General features: G+C 63.7%; 1 protein-coding gene across 3 annotated transcripts; it reads left to right on the forward strand.

Annotated features, from left to right (window-relative positions):
* Window positions 1-556: 556 nt before the first annotated feature.
* IRAK1 (interleukin 1 receptor associated kinase 1) lies at window positions 557-9,690 on the forward strand. Of its 3 annotated transcripts, none has more exons than XM_077889487.1 (14): window positions 557-716; window positions 798-965; window positions 1,076-1,210; window positions 1,324-1,427; window positions 1,596-1,784; window positions 2,010-2,074; window positions 2,273-2,387; window positions 3,165-3,283; window positions 3,813-4,080; window positions 4,507-4,572; window positions 6,252-6,488; window positions 7,082-7,502; window positions 7,884-8,027; window positions 8,560-9,690. In XM_077889487.1, exons 1-14 carry the CDS (start codon window positions 581-583, stop codon window positions 8,619-8,621), a joined length of 2,229 nt encoding a protein of 742 aa, XP_077745613.1. In that variant the 5' UTR covers window positions 557-580; the 3' UTR covers window positions 8,622-9,690. The 3 variants fall into 3 exon arrangements, with proteins under 3 accessions (XP_077745613.1, XP_077745614.1, XP_077745612.1); XM_077889488.1 differs by having other exon boundaries at window positions 3,873-4,080; XM_077889486.1 differs by having other exon boundaries at window positions 564-965; window positions 3,873-4,080.
* The last annotated feature ends 2,462 nt before the right edge of the window (window positions 9,691-12,152 follow it).

The following is a 12,152-nucleotide window of genomic DNA, read 5'->3' on the forward strand; positions in this document are numbered from 1 at the left end:
CGGGGGCACGGGCCCGAGTCCCGCGGGGAGACCTGCGCGCGGCCGGACCGAGCCGGGCGCCCGGGGACGCTGCGCCGTGGCCTCGTCACTCGGGGGCCTGCCCGGTGGGCCGGAAGCACGGAGGCAGCGGGAGGGGGCGCTCGGAGCCCGCCGCCCCACTGCGGCCGCACGTCCCCAAGGGGCCCTCCCGTGCCGCTCCCGAGCGCCGGCGCTAGCCCCTCGCCAGGGCCCCGGCACGGCCCTGCACCCCTCGGGGCCCCACTCGGGCGGCCGCCGCCCCCGCCTCCGGGAAGCCCGCCTCGCCGCCTCTTGGCCCAGGGGCGCGGCCGCCCCGCGCACGGCCTGCCCGCGGCGCCCCCGTGTGGCCGAGGCCCGAGGCGGCGGCGGCGGCGGCGGCGGGCAAGATGGCGGCGGGCCCGGGCCCCGCCCCTTCCGCCCCGCCGGGCGCCGCACGAGGCCGGCTTAAAGGGGAAGTGAGTCAGTGTCCGCGGACCCGCCGGCCAAGGCCCGCGCCCGCCGCGGCCTCGAGAGGCCCCAGGAGGCCCGGCCGGCGGCGGCGGCGGCGGCGGCGGCGGCGGCCATGGCCGGTGGGCCGGGCCCGGGGGACCCCGCGGCCCCCGGCGCCCAGCACTTCTTGTACGAGGTGCCGCCCTGGGTCATGTGCCGCTTCTACAAAGTGATGGACGCGCTGGAGCCCGCCGACTGGTGCCAGTTCGGTGGGTGGCGGCGGGCGGGCGACGCCGGGGCGGGAGGCGCGCGGGCCCCGGGCGCCGGGCCTGACGCCTGCCGCCCCGCAGCCGCCCTGATCGTGCGCGACCAGACCGAGCTGCGGCTGTGCGAGCGCTCCGGGCAGCGCACGGCCAGCGTCCTGTGGCCCTGGATCAACCGCAACGCCCGCGTGGCCGACCTCGTGAGCATCCTCACGCACCTGCAGCTGCTCCGCGCCCGGGACATCATCACGGCCTGTGAGCGCGCGGCCCGGCCCCCGCGACCCCGGCCCCCGGGCGCCTCCCACGGGGCTCCTCCTCCTCCCGCCGCCCGGGCCTAACCGCCCTTTCCCTCCCCGGCGTCCCAGGGCACCCGCCCGCCCCCCTCCTGCCCCCCAGCACCAGCGCCCCGAGGCCCAGCAGCCCCCCTGCGCCCTGTGAGGCCGACGTCCCCCGCCCCCGGAAGCTGCCGACGGCGTCGGCGTCCACACTCCCGTCCCCAGGTAAGAGGGCCCGGGTGTCGGGCTTGACGGACCTTCGCGAAGGGCCGCCCTGACCGTCGCCGCTGCCGGAGACCGTCGCGGCCCGCCTGCCTCTCACTGGTGTGTTTGTGAAGCTTTTCCAGGCTCCCAGACCCATTCTGGGGCTGAGCTCGGTCCTGTCCACAGCCCTGGCATCCTGCAGCCGCCACCGCCACGTCCAGCCCCTTCCTCTACCAAGGTAAGTGGGTCCCACCCCCAGGGGACAGTCAACACGAGCAAAAAAATGCTGCTGGGGACCCCAGGCAGCTCAGGAGGGCCGGCCAGGAGGCAGCTGGGCAGGGGGCGCTTGTGACTCTCCGGGGACGGGCACAGAGGCCCCCGCCTGCTCCTCCATCTCCTCCCACAGCCCAGCGCAGAGAGCCCAGCGTCGCTCCTGCAGGGAGCCCACCCCTCTCCGTTCTGCTGGCCCCTCAGTGAGATCTCCCAGGGCACCCACAACTTCTCGGACAAGCTGAAGATCGGGGAGGGCGGCTTCGGCTGCGTGTACCGGGCGGTGATGAGGAACACGCTGTACGCGGTGAAGAGGCTGAAGGAGGTGGGTGTAGCAGTGCCCCCCACACGCGCACGGAGGCCCTGGCAGCTTGTCCGCACACCCTCACCTCCCCGTGGCCCTCCTTCAGCCCTCTGATTCTCCAGTTCAGGGTCTCCCAGCACCTTGGTTGCGCTGGGCCCAGGACGGGTGGCAGCGAGAGTGGCCATCGAGCCTGGCCGCACGAGCTTCACGCTGCCTCCCCGCCCTCGTTTTCCTTGGGGGCTGCAGGGGGCAGACCTGGAGTGGACCACAGTGAAGCAGAGCTTCCTGACCGAAGTGGAACAACTGTCACGGTGAGCTGGGGGCACCCCTCCTGGCTGGGGGCGCGGGGAGAGTCAGCTGGGGGTTCCAGTGGCCTCCAGGACCACCGAGCATGCTACCAGGCTCCCTCAGGCCCTCAGAGCTTGTCAGGCCCAGCCCACCCCCACGACGTCCACATGGAAAGCGTGGTGGAGGCCGGGGGCCAGAGCGGGTCGCACTCTTTCAAGCAGGTTTCGTCACCCAAACATTGTGGACTTTGCTGGCTACTGTGCCGAGAGTGGCTTCTACTGCCTCGTCTACGGCTTCCTGCCCAATGGCTCCCTGGAAGACCGCCTGCACTTCCAGGTAGACTTCCCTGGCCCGGCACGCCTCCCCGGACCCGCGGCACCCGGAGCACCCGGGCGAAGCAGGGGGCACACAGCCCCAGGCTCTCTGGGCAGGTCCCACCAGCAGGCGAGGTCTGGGCTCAGGCTGTGGGCCCTGGCGGGCCCCCAGTTTCCCTGGCACCGCTCCCTGTGCTCTGTCCCTGGCCGTTCCTGCGGGCCAGGGCGCCTGGGTCATGGCGCCTCTAAGAAGGGGGTGACTGACCCAGTGCCCTGACTCACGCTTGTCCCTGTTGCAAGCAGAGTGGCTGAAGGGTCTGGTCAGCATCGCCCTTGAATAAAGGCGGCCTGGGGCGGCAGACTGCACCGTCTGGATCTGCAGCTGGCCCTCCTCTTGTGACACCCCCAGGACACACGGGGCACGTCCGCTCCCAGGACGAGCACGCCGTGCTGGGGGAGGTGGGGCCAGTGCCCCTGACCACATCCCGGTCACCCCAGGAACGAGGGGTGAACGCCAAGCACGGAGGAGCGCCCAGTTGGATGATGGCTCCGGGAAGCACGTCCCCGGCCACGGGCCCCTCCTCGGCGTGCCTTACAAAGCACTAGAATAGCTTAGTCTCGACCTTCTGGTGAAGTACCTCGTGGAGATTTTGCTCCTTGTTTTCCAGAAGGGGACACAGGCCCAGAGAGTGGAGTGGCTTCTCTAGATGCCACAGTGACAGGCGGAGGGGCGCTTGGGGTCAAGGCACAGTGGCCTCCCAGCCTCTCCTGTGCCCCTTTGCTCCCTCTGCCTCTCTAGACCGAGGCCTGCGCCCCTCTCTCCTGGCCTCAGCGACTGAACATCCTTCTGGGCACAGCACGGGCCATTCAGTTTTTACATCAGGACAGCCCCAGCCTCATCCACGGAGACATCAAAAGGTGAGGGCAGGGGCAGCCCAGGTGGCTCAGCGGTTTAGCGCCGCCTGCAGCCCAGGGCGTGATCCTGGAGACCCTGGGTCGAGTCCCGCGTCGGGCTCCCTGCATGAAGCCTGCTTCTTCCTCTGCCTGGGTCTCTGCTTCTTTCTCTCTCTGCATCTATGAATAAATAAATAAAATCTTTAAAAAAAAAAAAAGGTGAGGGCGGGACACAGCCAGGCCCCTGGGGCCTCCAAGAGCGGTAAGAGCAGAGACTCTGGCAAGGGAATGATGTTCCTGAATCTTCTGCCAGCAGGCAGCAGTGCCACTTGCTCTCTGAGGCCCAAGGGGCCCTGGGTCACTGAGTACCTGGCCCGCTGGGACAGGTGTGGAAGTAGAGGCCAAGGTGGGCCCCGCTGATGAGCGGGGACCAGACTGTGTGAGGGAGCCCCCCCACCGCACCCTGCGGCCGGGCCACCAGGCGGCGCCAGCCACTTTCCATGGGCCAGGTGCAGGCCGGCGGCAGCCCCAAGTCCAGTTTTGTCGGTGCCAGGCGACTGTGGGGTGCGGCGCTGGCCCGGGCCCACCCGACACCGCTCCTTCCCTCCGCAAGTTCCAACGTCCTCCTGGATGACAGACTGATGCCCAAACTGGGAGACTTTGGCCTGGCCCGTCTCAGCCGTTTTGCAGGGGCCAACCCCGGCCAGAGCAGCACAGTGGCCCGGACGCGGACGGTGCGCGGCACCCTGGCCTACCTGCCCGAGGAGTACGTCAAGACGGGGAGACTGGCCGTGGACACGGATACCTTCAGCTTCGGCGTGGTGAGCCACCGGCCCCTTTCCTGGCTTGGGGTGCGGGCGCTATGGCCAAGCAAAGGCAGGAGGGCCCGGGTGGTGCCCTCCGAGGCCAGAGAGCGAGCTGGCAGGAAGCTGACTGCGGCGTCAGCTCCAGGGCCCCTCCGTCCCCGACACCGGCCCCCACCGCGGCCCCGCATCTCGGCCCTTCCCTGCAAGTGGCCCTCCAAACCGCCGAAGCGTCAGCCCCATGACGCGTGGCTTCATCTTTGCTGGCAGCCAGTCCTCGGCGGCCCGTCCAAGGGCCGGGCCCCCGTCAGCCTCGGCCGCCTCGTTGGGCTGGGCGCCCCCGTCCACCCCACAAGCCCCGCCGCACATGGCCCTCCCTGCCAAGGCCCTGGGGCAGCACCATCCCAGGAGGCACTGCGACACTCTCCATCCTGCCCTCTCCAGGTTGTGCTGGAGACCCTGGCTGGCCAGAGGGCTGTGAGGACGCAGGGTGCCAAGACCAAGTATCTGGTGAGCGTTCTGAGCTGGGGCAGGGAAGGACGGAGAGAGGCAGAGGGGAGGCAGGGAAGCGCCACTCCTGATAACCAACAGGTGCAGCCCTGGAGGGTGGAATGATCTGGAGTGCAGTGCCCCACAGAAGCCAGCCCCTGCTACTGCTGACTCATCTCTGGAAGTAGGCAGGGCTCCAGACAGCTTCCCTTGACCTTGCTGAGGAAAAACCTGTCTTTCTTCTGCAGATGCTATGGGCCTTTCCAGCTCCCACCTGGGCTGGGAGTGGGGAAGGGGAGATCCCAGTGGGGCCAGAAGCGCAGGGGAGAAGAGAACACAGGGCCCTGGGGGAGGCTGCGGTGGGAAGTCAGGCGAGCTGAGGAGCGCTGCATACTGGGAGGGAGCTGCCCGGTTCTGTCTGGCTCGGTCTGGCTCACTGTGCGCTGGGACGGGGCCAGGAGGCGGGAGGCCTGGGTTCCGGTCCCGGCCCGACAGTGGTCTTGGAGCAGAGCCCTGCTGGTCGTCGCGGGGCCCATGGCCCCACATGCTAAGAGGCTTCATGCACCTGCCGTGCTCAGATGATTCCAGGGCCCGGAATGCGTTCGGTCAACGTTTGTTCTTTACGTTTTGGGGCTGGTTTACCTCCTGCTGCCCCTGATCCGGGCTTGGGGCTGTCTCTGTCCGTTAGCGAGGCTCGGAGGGTCAGGGCTGGAACTGGGGAGCCCCTCGGGAGCGCTTCCTTCACCTTCTCCATCCATCAGCACATCCCATTGGCACAGTGGGTGGAGCCAGGCAGGCTCCCCGGGGATCCTTCTCTGGTCTTCTTTGGACCCTTCCTCTTTGTTCTCCGTGCCAGGGCCTAAGCGAAGTTGCAAAACAAACAAGAGATAGTGTGGAAGGCTCTTTGCCTTCCCCCTGGGCTTGGGGCGGAGGCCCGATCCCTTAACCACAACTCCCTGGGTCCCGCCATCACCAGTGTCCTCTGTCCTCCAAGCTCAGCTAGCCCTGCTGCCTGCCCCAGCACCTTGGTTCGAGCCTTTCCTCCTGCCCAAAAGGTCCCTTCCCACCCAGGTGCTTCCTCCTGGTCCTTCCAGTCTCAAAACACAAGATGGCCTGCAGTCCCGGCTGCACCCCTGGGTACCTCTCTGTGGGGTGCTCCCCCCCGCCCCCCCTGCCGCTCGCCTCTGACCTCTGGCCAATTTGTGCCTTCAGATCCCGGCGCCCAGGTTCCTACGTGCTACTTGCTCAGGCCCTGATCAAAGCACCGTGGGCCTCTCCATGGAAGTTTTCTTTCTTTTTCTTTTTGAGATTTTATCGATTTATTTGAGAGGGAGAGTGAGCGAGAGAGGGGCAGGGTGATGAGCAGGGGGAGGCAGAGAGAAGCGGACTTCCCGCTGAGCAGGGAGCCGGGCGTGGGCCTCGATCCCAGCATCGAAGGCAGCCGCCCAGGCGCCCCTTCCTCGAAGCTTCCCGTTGGTTTCCAGGCTTGTTGGTGTCTCTTCCGCTCCAGGAGGTCAGCTCCGTGAAGGTGGGCCCAGGGTGCTCCGTCGCTGCACCCCTCAGGCCTGGGGCAGTGCTGGGCACGCCATGGGTGCTTAATCAGTGTCCAAAAAGCCCTCAGGAGTCAGTGATGAGAGCCCGGGGAATGGGGTGAAGGCGCGGCCCCGTCAGCGGCCACGCTCACAGTGTCTGTCCCACAGAAGGACCTGGTGGAAGAGGAGGCCGAGGAGGCCGGGGTGACCCTCAGAAGCACCCAGAGCACACTCCAAGCAGGCCTGGCCACGGATGCCTGGGCCGCCCCGATTGCCAGCCAGATCTGTAAGAAGCACCTGGACCCCAGGCCCGGGCCGTGCCCGCCGGAGCTGGGCTTGGTCCTGGGCCAGCTGGCTTGCTGCTGCCTGCACCGCCGGGCCAAGAGGAGGCCCCCCATGACCCAGGTAGCCCGGGGGGAGCACTGGTGACTGGCTGGCGGCCCCCGGGGCGGGGGGTGGCCCATCAGACACGGCGCCGCCCTGCAGCGAGCCCTGCGTGGCACCTGCCAGGCCTCTTTCTGGGGACAGCGTCTCCAGACGTTTTTCCACTTGCCCTTCAGTTCTGCTGGGGCGGCCCGAGCCCACCCGGCGGGGCGCGCAGGGAAAGGGCCTCGACGGCGCCCCGTGCTGGGTGCGCTGCGCCACTGCACCTGCGTCTCCTGCCCCTCACCTCTGTCCCCTGCCGTCGAGAATGCAGAGGCCCCTGTGAGGGCAGCAGGGCCGTGAGCTTAGCTTCCCAGGGGACAGAGAAGAGCCCTTCTCCGGCCCTGGTTTGAGCGGCCGTGACTGCTCGGCATTCCTCGTGACAGGGCTAAACAGGCGAGGGATGGAGCTTCCCCGGCTGCAGGGTAGGCCGGCCGCGCGGTCCCTGGGGCCCCCGGAAGCCCAAGCCCCGACACAGGCCACAGGTGACCCGGAGCGGCCCTGTGCCCCGACCGGGGGTGCCGGGGGAGCCCCGCTTGGGCCTGGCGCCCTGAGAGCCCCGTCTCCCCCTGCAGGTGTACGAGCGTCTGGAGAAGCTGCAGGTGGCGGTGGCAGTGGCAGGAGCAGAGGCTGCCCACCACGGCCCCCCGTCCCCGCAGGAGAACTCGTACGTGTCCGTCCCCAGCAGCGGCGCCAGCCCACGGCAGCCCCTGGCGGCTCCGTCGGGAGCACCGGCCCAGGCCACGGAGTGGCTCCAGAAAGGCCCCAACCAGCCCGTGGAGAGCGACGAGAGTGTGTCCGGCCTGTCCGCCGCCCTGTGTTCCTGGCACATGAGCCCCAGCTGCCCCCCGGGCCTGGCCTTGCCGGGCAGCCCTGCGCAGGGGGCCACCCTGGGGGCCGCAGCCCCCCTCGGGCAGGCCGGCAGTGCTCGGGGGGGCGCCAGCCAGGAGCCGAGCTGGGGCGGTGGCCCAGGGCCCCAGCTGACAGCTGTGGAAGGTACCTGGGTGCGGGGACCCGGGAGAGGGACCCCCAGCCTTTCGGGAGGAGAGCCCCAGGCGCCCACTCTCCATCTCACTCTGTCCATAGTCGGTTCCCAGCCCTGACCTCCAGGTGGGTGAGACGAGGCCAGGAGCTGACTTCCTGAAAGCCGGGAACAAGGAAGGCTTTATGCGGGACTGGCTTCCTGGCCTAGCCAGGAGCTGGGGCGACAGCCCGGCCCCTCCCAGGCCCTTCCTTCACCGATGGCACTGAGGACTCCTGTCCCAAGGGGGCCAGGAGCTAAGCTGGGGGTGGGAAGAGTGCTGAGGCCAGAAGCGTCACTGAGGACTTCCCAGGGACAGTGGCTGCTGCAGCTGAGAGGGCTACCCCCCCCGCCAGGATCACTGTTGAGCAGCTCCGCGTCATCGCAGCCACCGCAGATCGTCATCAACCCGGCCCGACAGAAGATGGTGCAGAAGCTGGCCTTGTACGAGGACGGGGTCCTGGACAGCCTGCAGCTGCTGTCCTCTAGCTCCCTCCCAGGTAGCTGGCCCCGGCCCCTCTGGGGCCCCTGCTGCTGCGACGTGCTGCAGCTGGATGGCCGGCCTCCAGGGCCGCTCAGGCATGCGTCCTCGTGCCAGCCCCAAACAGCGGAGGGTTTGTTCCAGCCGGGCCTGCACAAGGCCCCTGCTCCCCGAGGGTGTGGGATGGCTCAGAGGCAGGCCACCCCATCTAACGATGGCTAGAAGCCCAGCCTGCCCCCCACGCCTCCCTTCGGGAAGCTGTGTATTCTGGACGAGGCCTTGTGCGAGCGCCCTCACGTCCCCCTGACAGCAACGCCTCCCCTTAGCCTGGGGCTGCCAGCTGCCCCCGCCCCCTGCTTCCAGAACACACAAAGCCCCAGCGGGTATTTTCCCTCCCGGGGACTAGTGGAAGCAGTGCTGCTTAGGAAGAGAAAGCCCTAATTCCCGAGAATGCCCAGGAGCTGAGAAGGAAGCGCGGCCGGCCCTCGAGCCAGGCCTCCCGGCAGCCGGGGGCGCCCCCGTTTCCTAACTGGCATTTCCCCCCTTTGCAGACCTAGGAGGGGAGCACCAGCACAGGCCGCGGCCCGAGGAGAGTGATGAATTCCAGAGCTGATCTGCGCACCTGGCACATTCCCTAAACCTGGAAGTCAAAGTTCTCATAGTCGGAAGTTCTCATGGCTCTCGAATCCTCAGCAGCCCGTGGGCGGTGGGGGGTGGGGGCCGCCTCCTCACAGGGAGAGCAGGTGCTGGAGCCCCCCAGCTGCTCCAGGGGCGTGGGCACGGGCCGGGCTCGGAGCCACCCCGGCCGGCTGCTGGAAGCTGTCAGTAGGGCAGGACAGGTCGTAAGGCCCGCCGTCATTCCATCATTTGGGGGACAGGAAAGCCGTGATCGTCGGAGGGGTGCCGGGGTGTGGGAGGAATGCACGTGTGGGGCTGCGGGCCGCCCGGCCGGGGAGGAGACGTGAGCGGGGTTGCCGGCACGGAGCGGAGCAGGGAGCTGGCTCCCCCAAGAGCTGCGCGGGGCCCACCTTTGCCCTTCTCTTTGCACTTGGCCGGAGCCCTGGGGACAAGTGGCCGCTCTGTAGAGCAGAGCAAACGAGGCCCGGGGCCCTCCCGGCCCCTCATAATTTGGAAAAGTAAGGTGTGGCCATCCCATGGTTCAGCTCACCGGCTCGAGTGACAGTTGTAGGACACCGCAGAGAGGCCAGCAGTGCCCCGTCCCCTCTCACCAGGCCACTGTCTGCGGGCTGCACCAGGGACCCGGGAGCTAAGGCTAACGTGACCGCCTGCTGGCCAGGCCACCCCTGGGTGCGCCCACCGACGGCCGCCAAGCCAGGGTAGGCCCCGGAGGCCACTGGCTCGGTGTCAGGCCCAGGCACTGATTGTGACAGAGGAGCCACGACCCAAGGTGGGGCTAGGCCCAGACCTCGTGCTACCCAGACCGCGCGAAGTCCCAGGAAGTCGGGCAGGTGGAAAGCCGGACGGGGCGGGGGGGGGGGCAGGAAACAAGACGGGACTCACGCGTGCAAAGCAAGTCCACTTTTGTGCAATTGAGCGTGTTCGAAGGTAGCACAGGCTTACGATGATTTCGTGTCCGCAGTCATGAGTCACACTACATGCCCACGAAGCTAGGCGTTGGTGAAGTCCAAGCTGTCCTAGAGGAATAAAAGCTTACGTTTCAATCTGCGGCTGTGCTTTTGGAGTTTGTTGCACTGAAGGGCCTGAGTGTTTCCGATGCTTTTCAGCTCGGGGTCCTTAACCACGGGGCCCCAGCCACCCCCACCCGCACACAACTGAAAAAAAAAGTCTTCTGGAGGCTCTTGTTTCCACCCCCATGTATTTTACGGGCTTTGATGCTATGGTGAATGGGATCTTTATTCCATTTTCTTTCCTTCTTTCTGGGTAGGGGGGGCAGGAGGAGAGGGAGAGAGAGAGTCTTAAGCAGGCGCTGTGCCCAGCGCGTGAGCCCAACTCGAGGCTCGATCTCACAACCCTGAGATCGTGACCTGAGCCAAGATCAAGAGTCCAACGCTCGACTGACTGAGCCACCCAGGTGCCCCTATTTCATTTTCTAATTGATCATCGATAGTTTCTGGAAATGTAATTGAGTTTTTAAAATTTATTTATTTTTCTATGAAGATTTTATTTATTTGACGGACCACAAGTGGGGCGGGGGGGCGGCAGTCAGAGGGAGAAGCAGATTCAGGCTCCCTGCAGAGTGGGGACGCCCAACAGGGCTCGATCCCAGGACCATGAGATCATGACGTGAGCAGAAGGCAGATGCCTACCTGACTGAGCCACCCAGGCGCCCCTGCAATTGAGTTTTTAATAACGGCTTTGCATGCGGTAGCTTCCCTTAGATTCCTTTGTTAGCTCCAGCAGGTTTTTGTTTTCAGGGTTTGGTGCCAAAATCAAGGAATGAACCAAGCTCTGGTGGTTTTTCACTTTTGTTTCTTTGGGTTTTGTTTGTTTGGGGTTAACACCTTGGAATAGTTTACATACACGGTCATTTCTTCTGGAAATAAAGGCAGTTACCACTTCTCCAATCTGTATGCCCTTCAGTTCTTTTTCTTGCTTTTTTTAAATTATTATTCATGAGGGACACAGAGAGAGGGACAGAGGCAGGGACACAGGCAGAGGGAGAAGCAGGCTCCATGCAGGGAGCCCGACGTGGGACTCGATCCCGGGACTCCAGGATCATGCCCTGGGCCAAAGGCAGGCGCCAAACCGCTGAGCCACCCAGGGATCCCCCTTTTTCTTGCTTTATTGCGATGGCTAGAGCCTCTAACCAAATGTTGACTAGAAGCGGTGAGAATGCACATCCTTGCCTTGTTCTCAAACTTGGATGCAAAATTGTCTTTCATGCTGTCTTTCGCCATTGCTAATATCTCTTGGGGATTTTTGCATCTGTGTCCATGAGGGGTGTTGACCTATAGGTTTCTGGTAATGTCTATCTGGTTTTGGTATCAGGGCCCCCATGAAACAAATTGGGAATTTTTCCCTTCTCTTATGTTCTTATAGGACTTCTGTATGCTTGGCATCACTTTTAATATTTGATGAGTTCCCAGTGAAGCCACTTCGAGTCGGAGTTTTCTTTGGGGGAAGATGTTTAGTTACAAATTCAGTACCTTTAGGGATGCCTGCCTGGCTCAGTTGGTAGTGCATGCAACTGTTGATCCTGGTTCTAAGTTTGAGCCCCGTGTTCGGTTCAGAAACTATGTAAAAATAAAAATTTTAAAGTAAATTCTTTCAGATATTTGGGCCATTTGGATTTTCTCTCTTCATGTGTCTGTTTCAGTAATTTGTGTCTTTCAAGGAATTTGCCTGTTGTATCTAAGTTGACATAAAGTTAATAATACCCCTTTATCATCCCTTTATAGGATCTTCACTCCTGTCCCCTGTCATTCCTTCTATTGGTATTTTCTGTCTTTCCTTTTGTCTTGATCAGCCTAGATAGAGGCTTATCGACTTTATTGGTTTTTCTAAAGAATCAAGTTTTTTTTAAGATTTTATTTATTTATTCATGAGAGACACAGAGAGAGAGAGAGAGAGAGAGAGAGAGGCAGAGACACAGGCAGAGGGAGAAGCAGGCTCCACGCAGGGAGCCCGATGTGGGACTTGATCCCGGAACTCCAGGATCAAGCCCTGGGCCAAAGACAGGTGCCAAACCGCTGAGCCACCCACGGATCCCAAGAATCAAGTTTTTGTTTCACTGATTTTTCTCCATCATTTATCCATTTTTCTATTGATGGTTTCCACCCTTTATCCTTTACTTATTTTGGAGTAATAAAACTTATTTGCGGGGCATCTGGGTGGCTCAGTGGTTGAGCATCTGCCTTTGGCTCAGGGTGTGACCCCGGGGTCCTGGGATCCAGTCCCACATTGGACTCCCTGCAGGGAGCCTGCTGCTCCCTCTGCCTGTGTCTCTACCTCTTTCTCTGTCTCTCATGAATAAATAAAACCATTAAAAAAAGAGAAGTCATGCATTTTTTAAAGATTTTACTTTAAAATAAAAATATATAAAGGGGATCCCTGGGTGGCTCAGTGCTTTAGCACCTGCCTTTGGCCCAGGGCGTGATCCTGGAGTCCCGGGATCGAGTCCCACATTGGGCTCCCTGCATGGTGCCTGCTTCTCCCTCTGCCT

This window comes from Canis aureus, chromosome X (assembly GCF_053574225.1).
Source record: "Canis aureus isolate CA01 chromosome X, VMU_Caureus_v.1.0, whole genome shotgun sequence".
NCBI lineage: Eukaryota > Metazoa > Chordata > Mammalia > Carnivora > Canidae > Canis > Canis aureus.

What these genes read in the sequence shown, in the direction of transcription:
- IRAK1 (XM_077889486.1), top strand. Translation starts at nt 581, where the DNA reads ATGGCCGGTGGGCCGGGCCCGGGGGACCCCGCGGCCCCCGGCGCCCAG. An exon ending in GAAGTGGAACAACTGTCACG is followed by an intron (nt 2,075 to 2,272) that starts GTGAGCTGGGGG and finishes TCTTTCAAGCAG; the next exon opens with GTTTCGTCACCCAAACATTG. An exon ending in GTCCTCTAGCTCCCTCCCAG is followed by an intron (nt 8,028 to 8,559) that starts GTAGCTGGCCCC and finishes CCCCCTTTGCAG; the next exon opens with ACCTAGGAGGGGAGCACCAG.